Raw genomic sequence first — 16,327 nt, forward strand, 5'->3', positions numbered from 1 at the left:
CCAGGAGCCTCTAGAGGAAAGTCCAACCCCCGTGGAGATTTCTGTGAAGACAGGGAAGCAGCCCCAGCCCTGGCCTTGGGTCCTTTGTGTTGTCTCAGAGGCGGGTCCGGTGCCACATCAGATCATACAAAGTTCCAGGAGCCTGTGGCACCTCCAGCTCCTCCCCATTTCTTCCTCTAGCACATTCACCTCCATGCCCACCACAAGTCCGAGCACTGAAAAGCCACAACACGGAAAGTCGCTATGGAGAGTCAGTAGTTCATTGGTGAATGACCTTGATTCAGTGGCTCTTAAAACTTTGGAACGTGTTTGTTGGTTGCGTGTGGAAGAGTTTGGAAGTGTAGGTTAGAGAAACTGAAAGCTGAGCCAAAAAGTTGACTCTAGTAGGTCAGAAAAGTAGGCTACCTTCCTGAATCTCAGATGGTAACAACATCTCTGTTAGGAATTCTACATTCCTGTTACTTTCTGGGAAACTGTTTGTCCGAACCCAACAGCTAAACTGAATCCTTTCTCCAGTTAATTAAGGCAAGGATTTTGGCCTCAGCAGTGGGAGCTCCTGGTACAGGCGTAGAGGACAGTGCTTGGACCACAGGGTGGACTTTAGGATAGCAGGGAACAGGAATATATCAATGCCATCTGCTCAGAGACCTCTCTCAGAGATGGTCTCAGAGATCTCCGCTGTGTCTCTTCCTCTGTGTGGGACTCTGTCTACCTGCAACAACCCCTCCCCCCCAGTATTCCTTCTCAGACTGAAAACACAGACATTCAGTTGCTAATTACTCACTGTGGCAAGTGGATCAAGGTCTTTTGAGGGGTCTCCCGAGTGGCTTTCGAGGGTCCCTTTCTGCTCATGCCCTACCTACAAGCTATCACCCAGTTTCCAGTTGTGGTGTCTTTAATGTGGACAGAACGCTTAAGAGACGCTTGCAGAGCAGTCTCCAGGCTCCAACTTCCCTCTCTCTCCAATATTGTTGTATCTCCCTGAGTTTTTCTATGAAAACAATGTACACAAGAACTTTTCTTTTTACAACAACATTGTGCTGCTTTGTCCGGTACATATTTAAATGGGAAATTACGATTTTAAGTACAGTTGGCATAAATAGGTTTAGAATCCACTCAACTGGTAAGAATGCAAGCTCTCTGCCCTCCTGCCTGGCCTTGGCCTCTGGGTATGATGCAGGTGGGTAACAGAGGGCTCCTCCGTAGCTAGTGAGAGGCTCCTTCCTGCTGGTCCTTTTCTGTTAATTAATGTCCCTGCCTGCTGCCAGCCTCCTTCACCTGCCCCCGGGAAAGAAGTTGATTTCTCTGATCTGCCTGCTTCCTGCACTTTTGGGAAAATGTGAAATCACTCTCAGTGCTCCAGGGCCCAGGGTTGGGGCATCTGCAACTTCCTCCATTAATTAACCATAGCTCAGTGCGTCTGAGAAAACAAACCTCGGGGATCCACCATGGAGACTCTTTGTCATTTGCTGGCAAAGGCTGAGGGATAGACAGGCAGCAGGGTGGTCACAGTCACCACAGGGTGGCAAGGACTTGCTCGCACACTGGCAGCACAGGTTTCACTAACGAGCGCACACTGTTGCCCTTTGGCAGCTGACTCTCCCCGGACCCCAAGTCCTGCAGGGCTTCCCATTTCTAGGAATGGACTTATACTCCATCCTTCACCATACCTAGGCCATATCTAATTTCTCAGTGGGATCAGGGCAGTTAAAGACAGGATTTTCCTAGCTCCCAGAGGCTAGTTGTGAGCCAGGATTAACTATCTAGGCTAAAACAGGCAAGAGACCTGGATGTGTAGAACAGACGTTTGTCTTACACACACACACACACACACACACTCACGTATATACATGTATGCACATATACAGATATACACATACATGTGTGTATGTATATATACATACATGCACACATTAGTCTTACATGCATACATATATGTTCAGACATCTACATGTATGTACACATATATACACATACGTATGTACATACATACACACATTTGTCTTGCTCTCCCTTCCCAATTAATAGTTTAATGTTGTTCTGTCTGTCTATACTGGTCATTTGTTTCTCTATCCACGGGCTACTTCCCCTATTCCTGCATTTATGGGGACACTGTTCATACAAAGCAGGTCTCATCTCTCCACCACAAGTCAGGGGCAGATCCTGACAAAGTAGAGCTACAGTGTGAGAGAGAAAAACGGCCCGTACTCTGCCCCATCCAGGGGATAGCGCAGTGTCTCATGAGGGGCAGGCCCTACCACCTTAGTGCCATCATCTCCCGGCAACCTGCAGGTACCATGGCTTCAGAACAAAGTGGTGCCAGTTGGGATGACAAAATTCAGACTCCAGGAAGGCTCGCCTTTGAAAAAGGTGGTCCTCAGGCTTGTCTGTGTTACACTCAGAGGTTCATGTTTTAAGACTTGCAGCACCCATGGGTGACAGGTGGCACTTGGTCCTGTTCTCCTAGGTCTGCCTTACTCCACCAGTCAGAATCCTTAGCCACAGATGTCTTGGAGCTTATTCCCATGGAGGGGCCCCAGCCGTGGTCTGTCTGCACTTTCTTCTTTTAGAAAAGATTTATTTGTATCTGTATGTCTGTGTATGTGACGTACATGGGGGTATTGACAGAAGCCAGAAAAACATGTTGAATCCCCTGGAGCTGGGGTTGAAGGTGGTTATGAGCCACTTGGTGTGTGTGCCAAACTCCGGTTCTCTGGAAGAACCGTGGGTGCTCTTAACCAAGCCATCTCGAAGCTCCTGTCTGCACTTCCTTATACAAAGGAGACCTGGTGGTTTGCTGTCTCTGTTTCCAGACTCTGAATCTTCACGATGGGAACTTTTTCAGGCACTGGCTGGTCTCATTTGCTGACTGACTTTCCTCAGAAGGTCACATTGGAATCTGGTCTGCTCAAGTTTGGTTTTATGTGTTTTTAATTTGTGTGTGTATATGTGTGCATGTGTTTATGTGTATATATGTGTGTATATATGTATGTATGTATATATGTGTATGTGTATATGTGTATGTATGTACACGTGTTTTGTGTGTGCATATATGTGTGTATATGTGTATGTATGTGTATATGTATGTATATGTGTGTATATGTACATATATGTGTGTGCATGTATGTATATTTGTGTAAATAAATATATGAGTATATGTGTGTATATATGTGTGTGTATATGCATATGTGTGTATGTATGTGTGTATATGTGTGTGCATGTGTGTATATGTATATATGTGTGTGTATGTAAATGTGTGTGTACATATATGTGTCTGTGCAGAGGCTAGAGGCAACCTTTGGGCGCCATTCCTCAGGTACTGTATATTTGTTTTTTGAGAAAAGAGCACCGGCCTGGCACTGACCTTGCACGTTTTACTGGTTGGTCAGTGAGCCCGAGGACCTTTGTGTCTGAGCCTCCCCCGCTGTGGTGAAGAGTGCACACCAGCTCACCCGGCCTTTACGTGGGTCCTTGTGCCTATGCAGCACTCACCTCACCTGCTTTGCTCAACTCTGATGGCCAAGCCCAGCGTGTTGAGGGGAAGCAGCCCTAACCCTCCTGAATAATCCTGCTGCACAGAAGACAGTCTCCCAGGTCCTTCGTGTACGCCATGGAGTCGGGTGCTGCCCTCACTGTGGTCAGGCCGTGTTCCCTGCTAGGGAAGGTTTTGCTTCTGTTAACACTAAATAAATCTAAACATGTTTGCTGTAAGCTTGCATCTCAGAGCCTTTGAATGAGCTTAGGGCACCTGAAGACAGCTCCTGTCTTGCTCAGACCTGAAGAGGTCTGAATGATTCAGATGCCTTCTGCCCCTACAGACATCTGGATGCTTTTAAAAGAGGAGCCCACCCACTCAGGGTGTGACCGTACAATGTGGGATTTAGATGCATATTTCTACTCTCCAGTATAATAAAGATGCACCCTTGGAATCCTAATGTGTGTCTCTCTGCTTAGTGGAATTTGCACAGAGACCATAGCTCTCAGCATGGGTGTGGGAAGGGAAGCTTCTCATGGAGTTTGTTTCCAATAGATGTGAGAGGTGCACTTCACGTGTCTGAAGTGAATTTGTCTGAGGGAAAGTTCTTTATGAAGACTGAATTTTTTGAAGGGAAGATGCAGACCATAGAGCATCCCTGGAATGCATTTGCAAACTATTCTGGAAAACAGCCCAGAGGCTGCAACTGCACTAGTAAGCCAAGGGAAGGGGTCAGCATATCCACTAAAGCTCCTGCACGGTGGTGGTCACATCTGGTTTACCTCAAGCTGTAGGAAAGGTAATGAGACCTAGCAACAGAGCACACGTCCTGGGGCTCAAATCCAACTTTGGGTTGTAACTGTGTGTGTATGTGTGTCCGCACCTGCACGCGTGCGCACCTGCACACTTGAGCACAGGGTTTTGGATAGTGTCATAGCCTGGCAACTCATAAATACAGACGGCTTGCCAATGGCTAGAGAGGTCTTCTCAGTTACCTGTCTTCCCTGACTGTAGGAATGAGGTTTGTTTTTGTGGAAAGGTGGCTATTATGGAAACCTTATTGCATGGCTGAGGAAAATAGGGGTCTGTGTGAGCTGGCTGAGTTATGGCAGGGGACAGTAAACAAGATGGCAGCTCAGGCAGGAAATTATGTTCTTCCCCATCAACCCTCCAACACGTGCACACACACACACACACACACACACACACACACACACACAGACACACATGTACATAGACACACAGACACACACACATATACACACACACACAGAGACACACATATACATAGACACACATACACACACATATACACACACACACACAGACACACATATACATAGACACACATACACACACATGCATGTATGTATGCATATGTCACATGACACTGTCTAGGTGTATAGGAAAAGGGATCTTCTGATTAAAGAATTACAAGGTAGGAAAGAAGTCATCATGGGAATCTCAGAAAAGCCATCACACAGTACTGGAGAAGTTGGGGTTCTTTCTTGTGGTTCTTAGTCTCATTTTTAAAAAATTAAGAACAGACTCAAACAGGCTTGGGGACAGAGAACGCACTCAAAGGAAAACCCCAGGGCAGGTAAGCTTTCATTGTACAGGGGGGTGGAGACAGAAGCATGAACTTGATGGTTAGCCACAAGTCGGGCAGAGGACTTTAGGGCACGAGAGGAAAGCCTAAAGCATTAGATCAGGGTTTTTAAAGCATATGTAGACCCTGGCCAGTAACCACAAGAAAAAGACAGAGGAAAGGCAAAAATGCTTGTCTGGAAAAGGCCTCCAGACCCAATGGAACCTCAAGGGTGCTGCTAGGGGCCAGGAATTCTAAGGAGAAAAAAAATATATTATCTCGAGGTGAACCTACCTTCCATGGAGTAGGCACCTTCCAGACTCCTAAAGTGAGGTGAGCCCACCCACCTTCCATGGAGTGGCCACCAGCCAGGTCCTTGACCTAGCACAGGATTAACCATGTGGAGACAAGGACCTGTCCACTTCTAATTTATCCTAACTCTTCCCGCCTGTGTCCCCTGCTCGTGGTCTGTGTCCCTGCACGTCACTAGCTCTTTATCTCCCTGCTCCACTCTGGTCTCCTTTGATTCTTTGCCTCTGCTTGCATCCCTCCAGCATCTACGCCTGCCTGGAAGTTCTGCCCCCTTACTTCCTGCTTCAGCTATTGGCTGTCAGCTCTTTATTATAACCAATCAGCAGTGAGATGATGCCTGGTCCATCTCTTTGGTTGCCTAAGGCATTGAAAGCTGCCTGACCTCCATCTTTTGGGCAGGTGTGGAAGGACGAGCATTTCTAAACAGAAAACGAGAAATGACAACACTAAACCCTTCCAGCACTCAACTCTCTGCTGTTACAAAATTAACAACTGAAAATACAGAGACACCTTAATACCATGGAAAGAACGTTTACCCCAACAAGATTCCGATTTCAACACATATATGCATGACTGTGTCCATGTGCATGCATGTGTCCATGTGCATGTTTGTGTATATGTGCATGTATATATCTATGTGCATGCTTGTGTCCATGTGCACATATGTGTCTATGTGCATGTATGTGTATATGTGCATGTATGTGTCTATGTGCATGCTTGTGTCCATGTGCATGTATGTGTCTATGTGCATGTATGTGCATGTATTTGTGTTCATAAAATGTTGTTTTGGTCATTTAAAGCTAGCAGTCATCCTTGGGGATAACCCTAACAGGTTATTCTGGGCTGTACTGAGGCATGGGTAGGCATTTGGTGTTTGAAAAAGACTTCTCTCTCTGCCTCTACCCACCAATTGAGAGCACTGTCTGGATAGTACAGTCGAAGACACAGCAAAGCTTCTTCAAGACTGTCTGCATTTGCTTATATTCTGTTGCTATCACCAAGTGCCTAGGGCTGAATACTTTATAAAGAAGAGAAGTATATTTAGTTCACAGTGAGTCTAAAAGCCCAGGGTCAGACAGCCCCATTGTTCGGCCTCTGGTGAGGGATCCTGTGGGCCCATTAGCACACTAAGTGGCATTATATCACTCAGAACAAGTCACATGGTGGTGCAGGAAGCCAGGGAGTCTCCCAGCAGCAGACACTAGCATTACTCCCTTCTACAGGCAGCACCTGGCAGCCTAGTTACCTGCCATCAGGGCTCACTGCTAACACTGCTATACCCAGGACTAAGTTTTTCCCACAAGGGCCTCACAGGAATAAAACAAATCTAATGCTTAGCATCTTGGGGAAGAGCTCAACAGGCACTGGCTGGGGGCTGCCTTTGAGGGACGCAGTGGGGTCAGCTTCTGGGGCTTCGAGATGCCAGGATGTTCATCTGTTACAGCCTGGTGGAGGGAGATAGACAGCGGATCATCAGCGTTTGTGTGGACACAGCTTCCTGAGGAAAGCTTTCCAGGAAGAGGCATCACAAGGGTTTACGGACCAGTGTGAGCCAAGCCAGGAAAGGAGGAGCTGGGCCATGAGGCTGTCTGTGGATTCTTGTTCATTCTGACCCACAGGGAAAACCAGTCACCCCTTTGGGTAAATGACAGTTGGAGTGTCCACAAAAGAAGAAGAAGAAAAAAAACAGTTTGAATTGCTGAAAAGATTGTTCTAGGGGCAAATTACAGTAGGGCTTATATTCAAAGACACTTTGATACAACCCACACTAAATTATCCTCAGAACTGTTGATCCCGACACAACCAAGAATTCTGAGAGGGAACAGGGTGGGGGTTTATGATAATTTTTAATTATCACGTATCAAACATACAGGTGTCCTTTGTGCCTGATACATTACAGATACTGCAAGGGTGAATGTGGACTATGGCCCCGGAGGGAGTGGGCCCCTAGGAACTCAGAGTGGGCTCTGTGTTACCCTGAGGTGGAATAGGAGAGACCAGTCTTGATGCCCAGATCATTTGATTCTTGGAGACATTTTCCTTAGATGATAAGAAGAAATGGTGATAGATAACTCCTGAGACCCTGGAACATGCTGTCCTCGGGAGTGAGGACTCTCGAGAGACCCCAGCCCTACGACCTACTGTCAAGGCCAGCTATATTTAATAGTTTCGGAGAAGCTTGTGCCTCGGGCAGTTCCATCCCTGGTGGGACCTCCAGCCAACGCCTGTGCCTTCTAAGTCTCCGTTTTGGCTTACACAGGATTTTCAGTGTTTCTGGGAGTTTTCTTGAAGGACAACCAACTTACTTGAAAAGAGTCTCCTCTGTTTTAAGGGAAGGAGACCGAACTCTCTGTGGCTTCTGTCTCTTTTATTCTTAACTATTGATGAATTCTTAACGACAGAAAGAAATGAATCAAAGGAGAAATTGGTGTTGCAGTTCTCAACAAAGTCTATTTCTTTCTGCTGGGACAGCTCCCCTCCTGGAGTGGGACAAAGGGGGCGGAGCTGGGAGAGGCGGAGCTGGGAACAGTCTAAGCTAAGAAGACAGTCTGGGGGGCTGGGGAGTGGAACTATGGTTAAAGAGAAGCCATGTTGAAGAGGGTGTCACACTTCCTGAGAGACCATGCTCTACCAACTGAGCAATGCATGCTCGCGCATGCACACACACACACACACACACACACACACACATACACTCAACACCACCACTGATGCATCAACTTTATCCTCCTTCCAGGCACACCAAGGTGAGTGTGCAGGATGGGAAACAGCAGCTATGTTCTTTCTCCTGTCGTTCACAATGTTAGTTTCCTGTCACACTGAGTTTAAACCATAAGGCCATTCTCCCAAAGCCAGCAGAAGTAAGGGCCATGGCCCTATCATAATCAAATATGTTGGACTCATTGTGGTGTGCCTTTTCAGGTTTCTACCTAGAAATGATCCTTCTCTCTCTCTCTCTCTCTCTCTCTCTCTCTCACACACACACACACACACACACACACACACACACACACGTGCATATTCAGATGCTTTCATTGCATGAGATTTCTCCAGTATTTATAGTTTCCATTAACACTGTTTTATTAAATGGTCAGTTGTTGGGCATATAAACTGTGAAGTGTTCCACAGTGATTGAATGGCGACAAATGTTAAAAACATGTATTTGAATTTGACTGGTATTCCTGGGATGTCAAGGCATGTATCTGGATTTGACTCATATTTCTAAGTTCTGATGATAACACACCATGCATGATACTATCTAGGGACCTGGAACAGCACCACCAGGCCTGAGAACTTTTATGTCATAGGTAGATGTTAGTTGCAAAATTAACATTTACTCTCCCACTGCAATTGAAGTCTCCAAGTCTCACTTTCAATGCCTCTGTCTGCTAATCTATGTCTAGTCCTGGAAACTTCTAGCCTCCGTACAATCTAATCTAAGCATAGAGTGTTGTCACCCTCTGAGACTTGCTGCTGAGTAAGCTCACCCTTTCTTGTTCTCTCTGAATTCTAGCTGGATGGTTCAACTCAGCTGTTCTGGATCAAACTCCTCTCCAAGATTCAATCTGGCTTCTCACTCTCTCCTGAATTGCTCTTCTTGGCCTCATACTAACTTTCCCAATCTGCTCTAATCTTCTGCCTCCTTCTCAATCTCTGGATCCTTCATTTTCACCTGTGTCTAGCTTGTTCTCTCTCCAACCTGTCTCTGTAAACTCTCCTGATAGAACTGCCCACCCTACCCCATGTTGCCTCTTAAGTGGCTTCCCTTTCCTCTCTCTCCTCAGGGTTTGGCATGTCCTATTCTGTCAGATCGTTCTCTGATTTGTCACTTTTTTCTGACACTCAATTAGGCATCATCTTCAAGTATGGGTGCTTCCTTTTACAAACTAACTTTACCTTCATGGTTTGGGATTAAAGGTGTGCACTAAGGGCATGTCTATAGTCTGTTTCAGCCAGAGGATTAAAAGTGTGTGCTAAGGCTGAGCCACACCACAATGAGAAGCAGGCTTGTTGTTGTTGTTATTTTGTTTTTATTTTCAGTAATAACACAGTCTAGGGGTTCACAGAGTGATTAAATATCCTGCAACAATCAGTTGGTTTCTGTAGTAGCCTGCCCATTTAATCTGAATGTAGAAACTTAATTTCTATGCAAAGTTCTTTTAATTGGCTTTCTAAGTCTTTCACACTTAGCTGGGCATTTTAGTCAGGGTTTCTATTCCTGCACAAACATCAAGATCAAGAAGCAAGTTGGGGAGGAAAGGGTTTATTCAGCTTACACTTCCACATGACTGTTTATCACCAAAGGAAGTCGGGACTGGAATCCAAACAGGTCAGGAAGCAGGAGCTGATGCAGAGGCCATGGAGGGATGTCACTGGTTTGCTGCCCCTGCCTTGCTCAGCTTGCTTTCTTTAACCCAGGTCTACCAGCCCAAGGATGGCACCACCCACAATGGGCTGGGCCCTCTCCCCTTGATTACTAGTTGGGAAAATGCCTTACAGCCGAATCTCATGGAGGCATTTCTCCAAGGGAGGCTCCTTTTTCTGTGATAACTCCAGCTTGTGTCAAATTGACACAAAACCAGCCAGTACAGCAGGCTTGCTTGGGGCCTTGAAGGAAGAGCTGGGTTTAGAGGAAGACGGAAGAACTTGTATTCTCAGGAACAACAGGGAGAGCTGCTGATAGCCGAGGCTACCCTGGCCAAGGTTAGTTTGTTGGGAGAGTCGGAGGGACAACTGATATGCCACTTAGACCACTGTGAGAGGGAAATGCTACAGGACTAGGGGCTTAAAGACCCACCTATTTGCTCTTTGAACCATGCTTCTCACATGATGACCAGTGGGGACCTGGCACTCTGTGAGACACCATCACCTCTGTCCTATTGGGGTGGACCCACATTAAAAAATTGGGTGGTGGCAGATTCCTGTCATTCCTGAGCTGGGGAAGCAGACATAGGTGAGTCCCCAGGGCTCTCTTGATAGCCAGCATAGTCTAATCAGTGATGTCCAGACCAATGAGAGACACTGCCTCAAACAAACAAACAACCCCAGGTAGATGGCACTGGAGGAATGATGGCTGAATTTGTTCTCTGGCATCCACACGCATGAACACACATGGGCATGCATACCCCCACATGAAAATATACCTACACATTCATGAACATGCACACTCTCGTGCGCGTACAAGAATGAATGGATAAATATAGGTAAATGAATGAGCAAATAAATAACTCTTTAGAGTCTGGATGTCAGGAGCCGAGTCTAGTTTTGAGTGCCCTGTTGAATTCGGGTGCCCTTAAATATCCTCCTGTCCTCTGAAAGCCCAGCCTTCCTGGTGACAAATGGTAACAAATCTGCCCAGTTTGTTAGTATTTCTATCGTGTTGTGAATTGTCTGAAAATTCAGCTGGAAAACGCAGGCTCCCTCGGACAAATCCGCCTGGGGAGCCTCCATGCTAAAGGCTTTGAACAGACCGGGTAAGGCCTGTGTGCACACAGCTCATCATTCAGTTACGACTTGAACATGGCTTCTGAGCTCTCGAGAGCGACCTCCCAGAGAAGTGGTATCTCCTTCAGGTTTCCCACTGAGGCCCAGAAGCCCGGAGAGCTGTTCACACACTCTAACCATACATACAGTGTCCTGTAGCTGACTCATGCGTCTCTCATTTCCTGACCAGGAATCTCACGCCGTTGCTTCTGAAGTTGGAGAAAAATGTGAAGCCATAGGCATGAGGCTCCTGCGCCTAGAAGACCAGCTTCACGGGGCCATGCACAGTCACGATGAAGCTCTCTTTCATATCCTTTCCGTATCTCAGGGATTGCTTTCCCGTGCCTTGGCAGACGGAGGTGAATCGTTATCTATAGTTCAATGAGTCTTGGATCCGGTAGCCACAGGGCCCGGACGGGCACACAGGGAGAACAAGGCAAAATGGAGGCTTTGGCAGGCATGAAGATGGGTTTGTGTGACATAGAGGAACAACCAGAAAGAAACAAAGCAATTTTACTGGCTCACCTCCTTAAGGTCCTTCTCAATACCAAGAGTGCCAAAGCCTCCTTTGAAGTCCTTTGACTGACCTTCTGCATGTCATCGATAGTGGGGTATAAAAACTAACACCATCGTAGGCACCTTCTTTCTGATATGTGACATGTACTCATGGTTAGGCTTCAGAGTCCTAGGTTCTGATAATTTTTTTTTTTTTTTTGCACCAAACTCAGTATCTTGTGCCCCATAACAGACACCTACATCAAAGTGACACACGGGTTCACATGTGTGCAACAGGAAGCCCCAGCAATGTCTGCATGCCCTTTGTCACTGGGGAACGCTTTGGAAGAGTGTAGATGGGTTCTGTTCTAGTTTTATTTCTAGGGGCCGTGATAAAATACCCTGACCAAAAGCAACACGGGGAGGGTTTATCTGGCTCACACTTCCCGATTGCATTTCATCACTAGGGAGAAGTCAAAGTAGGGACTCAAGTGGCTAGTCTAGTTGAGTCACCTCACCTCCACAGTCAAGAGCTGAGAAGCAGATGCTTCCATGCTGCCTGCTTGCTTCATCAGCTAGCTTCCTCCTCTCATGGGCTAGCCTAGGGAAAGGTGCTTCCCACAGTGGGCTGGGTTCTCCTATTTTATTAACCGCCAAGACAGCCTGATGTAGACAGTTCTTCAACTGTGGTTTCTTCAGTGATTCTAGGTCTTGGCGAGGTGTCAGTTAATAAGTCAACCATTTTCAGGAGAACAGATGGGGAGGGGTCACTTACCTGCCCTGAATCCCCTCGGGTGTTCCCTCTCAAGTGGCCTGCTGTAGGTACAACCACCTACTTGTCTACTACGCTCTGTTCAGTGGCCTGGCTTTTAAATGTTTGCGGAAAATTTAGGCATGTTGGTCTTTGCTTTTCATCGCCTGACTCTTCAGAACATTGGTCCCTGTTTTACTTCATCTCCATCCATATATTAAGTAGCTTTGAACAGATAGAGGTTAGTCTCACTCGGAAGAGTTCTGATGAGCAGCTAATAATGGCGTCAGCATATCTCGAGGTAACTTTACAGCTTTCCCTTGCTTACAAACTCAGTTCCTTGATGTTCCTTGAACGACTTCTGCTGCCATTTCCACAGCTTGTTTGTTCTTGTCATTGTTTAAAATTCTGCTCTGCACCGTGGCCTGCCTCTAGGATGCGATCTGCGGTTGGCCCAGGAAGCAGGAGAAGGAGATCTGCGGTTGGCCCAGGAAGCAGGAGAAGGAGGTAGCGTGTTAGTAGACCACATGGACTTGAACTCTTCTAGAGGCCATGGTGTCTATGAAATAGAACAGTGACTATTGCCCACAACTGTGGAGGTGGTAGGTTTTGTCCCAGGTCTGCTGGGGTGGGGAGGGTTTGGGACAGCTGAGAGGGTGTGGCTCATGAACCAGATCGTGGTGATGATGCTACCTAGGGCGATGGGAATTTGTGGTGTGGCTTTTTGCATCTTCAGTGGCTCAGGAAGCAGAGATCTCAGCCCAGCGGTAGGTGGTGTTAGACCAGGATTAGGACCCTTGGGGCCTGTCTTAGGGTTTTACTGCTGTGAACAGACACTGTGACCAAGGCAATTCTTTTTTAAAAATATGTATTTATTTATTGTACATATATAAATACACTGTAGCTGTCTTCAGACACACCAGAAAAGGGCATCAGATCTCATTACAGATGGTTGTGAGCCACCATGTGGTTGCTGGGAATTGAACTCAGGACCTCTGGGAGAGTAGTCAGTGCTCTTAACCGCTGAGCCATTGCTCCAGCCCAAGGTAATTCTTATGAGGATGTTTAACTGGGGCTGGCTCACAGGTTTAGAGGTTCAGTATCATCAGTGCAGGAGCACGGCAGCATCCAGGCAGGCCTGGTGCCGGAGGAGCAGAGAGTTCTACATCTTCCTCTGCAGGCCTCTGAGGGGAGACTGACTTCCAGGCAGCTAGGATGAGGGTCTTAAAACCCACACCCACAGTGACACACCCACTCCAAGGCCACACCTCCCAATAGTGCTAGTCTCTGGGCCAAGCATGTACAAATCACCACAGGGCCCATCTTTAGTGACCCAATTACACAGGTCGGGAGCCGCCTCTTAAAAGTTTCATGACCCCACCAAATAGCAGTACCACTGAGAGCCAATGTTCAAGCACTTGAGCCTGTCCAGGACATTCCATACCATGCCATTAAGAGCAAAAAGTGCTGGGTTGGGTACCAAGTCAGCAGCTCCTTAGATAACATCTATACAACACACATTTCTCTCAGCTTCCCTCTGAAGTCCAGGCGGTGTTCTGTGTCACTGAGGGAGAATAATATACCGAGTGTGTCTTTAATCTGAAGTAGCGCTTGGATTTGAGTATTACAATGGGCCCAAGACAGGAAGCCGTGTTCACAATGCTCGGTGGGATTCCATAACAAACAAAAGCTGTTGTTTCAAATTAGAATGTATCAAGGCAACCAAAGAGACTGCAGGAATCCCCCAGCCAAGATCTGGCTGGTGTGTGTTTTCGTTTGTGATCAAAGGCACAATGCTGAGTGCGACTGAAAGAAAAAGCTCGAAACTTAATAACATGGAAGAGCAGCGCCGTGAGGGTGGCTTCTCGCTTGATTCTATTAAGCTTGCTGCCAGGACCCACTGCGCATGTGTAGCAGATGATTGGGGGGTTTTAATCCAAGTCCACACTAGAATGTGCTGGTGTAAACCCACGGGGGACACCTTTCTGGAGGACTTTAGTCCCAGATGCTGCAGCTGCCCATTTTCCCCCTGGGGTAGGCCCTTACCATAAGCCACAGGAGCAAAGCAGGTGGTGTACCAGCATGCCATACACAGAGGGTGGGCTGGGGACGGGCAATATGGCAGGGGGGGGGGCTTCTAAACCTTCGGGGTTCTTGCACAGTCTGCTGGTGTCAAAGCTACTGCAGCCTGCTGGGTGGGAGAAGAAAGCTGGGTTGGCAGATCTGAGGATGGAGGAAAACAGGCTGCTTCTTTGTCCTCCTGGCAGGCTTCCTGAGGTCCAGGCATTGTGAACAACTGAAACCATTAGCCGAGGTGACCGCTCAGTTAACTGGGAGAGCAGGCAGCGGGGAGGGGCTGTGCCTCTAGGGAGAGGATGGGGCTGTGACTTCACACTAGGCATGCTGGGGACCCATTAGCAGAGGTCTGAACCTGAATTTCACAGGTTCTGGATTCTAATTAGCAGCTCCATTCCATCCCCCCACTCCCGAGTCAGTGTAACTGTTCCTTCACGTTCCGAATGCTACCATTGGCAAGTTTTTAGGCTTGAATTGTTCAGCAGGACCCTTCCTTCCGTTCTCCTTTGACTTCCATAACTATAGGAGGAAGGGAAGCAGATGGATTGTATCCTGGCATTCAAAGCCCCAGGCAGTTCTGCCAGTCTCTGCTGAGTCATGGATGAGCAAGGACCAGGCTGATTCCATTTACATAGTATTTGCATCCCTGTCCAGAGAAGCCTCTTGGGAGCCTATTCTCTCTACTCATTGGGAATGCATGATGCCCAGTTGATTCGTCTTGCTAGTGTTGATGGCATGCAGAGACTAAATGTGTCCAGGCTCATGAATAAACTCCACAGCCCCCAGGGGCTCCAGTCTGGTTCCACTTTCCAGTGTGTAGCCGGAAGAGACCACGGTAACAGAACTGAGGGGCGATTGGAAATGCTCTTTTGCTTCTAAAACCAAAGAGCTGGAAGGAAGTCAGGGAAGGTCTTCGGTGATTTACAGTGGGAGAGTAGAGAGCCAGGCAGGCTGCTCTCTGAGGCACTGTGGTGCTCAGCCGATGGAGGATGGCAGCCATGTGCTGCCTTCTTCCTTATGCTGAGGTTTGGGTAAGAAAAGTTGGAGCAGACAATGTGGGCAGAGCAGGGTGACTCTGCTGCCTGTGGGACACAGTGTGAGCTTAGCACGAGGTTGGTGACACGGTCTCTCTGTGCATGTAGCAGGTCCCTTTGTCACTAGTGGAAAGAGGCTGGGTCAGGTGTCTCCAGGTCCTTGGTGTCTTATTCAAAGCATTGAAATTAGTAGGTACAGGTTTGCAGAAGTAGCGAGACTGCTTTCTTCACAGAAAGGAGATATAGCGCTGAAAAACGTGTTCAAGAATGACAGCAGACATGAGTGTGGACACACAAGGGACCTGATGGTCATCTCAGGGTTCCCCTCATGGGGATCAAGAGGGGGAAATCGGGTTTCTAAGGATGTAGTTTGTGTGGTTCTCTATTTTAACCGACATGGTTTAAGTTATAGATCAATCTCTCTGGTCTCCTCTCACAATGCATCTGATGTCAATCATGTGTGCATAGGCCTACAATGGAAAACGGGATTCTCCCTGAAAGTGCACTTTGAGGACACAGATTGCTTTATTGTGTCTAAAACCAGTCTAGGCTCTCTTACTGGGATAGTTGTTAAAGAAATGAGAAACTGATTTCATTGTTCAGAGAGGGGAGTGCCTGCAGCTCCAGGCAGGTGGGGTTCTAGGTTGGTAATAGATTGTCGGGTACATTATTTGCAGGGATATATGTGTGTAGCACTTGCAGGTGAGAGTTCTAGGTTGCCGAGTACATTGCTAGAAGAGAGCTGTATGCACAGCCCAAGTCAAGCGGAGTCCCAGGTTGCTAAGTGATTCCCTATGCTCGCCTACATCCTGGCCCCCATACAGGTCAGTTTTTTGCTGTAGTTCACATTGGCTACAGAGGGTCATGTATTGCCTTTAATCCCAGCTGCTTGGGAGAGTGAAGCAGGAGGTTCTCAGGTTCAAGGCTAGCTTTAGCAGCTTTCTGAGGTTCTGTCTCAAAATGAAATATAAAAAGAGAGTTAGGACTCCTGCTTCTCAGAGGTGAGGGGTGGTAGTGAGAGGGGCCATGTGGGGGAGAGACTAGGAGGAAGGGCTTTGATCAGGATAGAAAGGGAATAAATAAATCAGTTAATGGGAAAAATACAACGAAAG

The 16,327-nt window shown here is 47.3% G+C and overlaps 1 protein-coding gene across 1 annotated transcript in view; it reads left to right on the plus strand.

Moving 5' to 3' along the window:
- DISC1 (DISC1 scaffold protein) overlaps positions 1-16,327 on the plus strand; it is a gene marked incomplete at its 5' end in the record, with an annotated part of 201,804 nt that overhangs the window by 176,551 nt on the left and 8,926 nt on the right. Inside the window, one exon of the mRNA XM_080936621.1 lies at positions 11,050-11,178. Coding sequence (XP_080792747.1) covers positions 11,050-11,178 — 129 coding nt within the window. The remainder of the gene's footprint in view (positions 1-11,049; positions 11,179-16,327) is intronic.

The sequence above is a fragment of the Micromys minutus genome (assembly GCF_963924665.1).
Source record: "Micromys minutus genome assembly, chromosome: 24".
NCBI classification, from domain to species: Eukaryota; Metazoa; Chordata; class Mammalia; order Rodentia; family Muridae; genus Micromys; species Micromys minutus.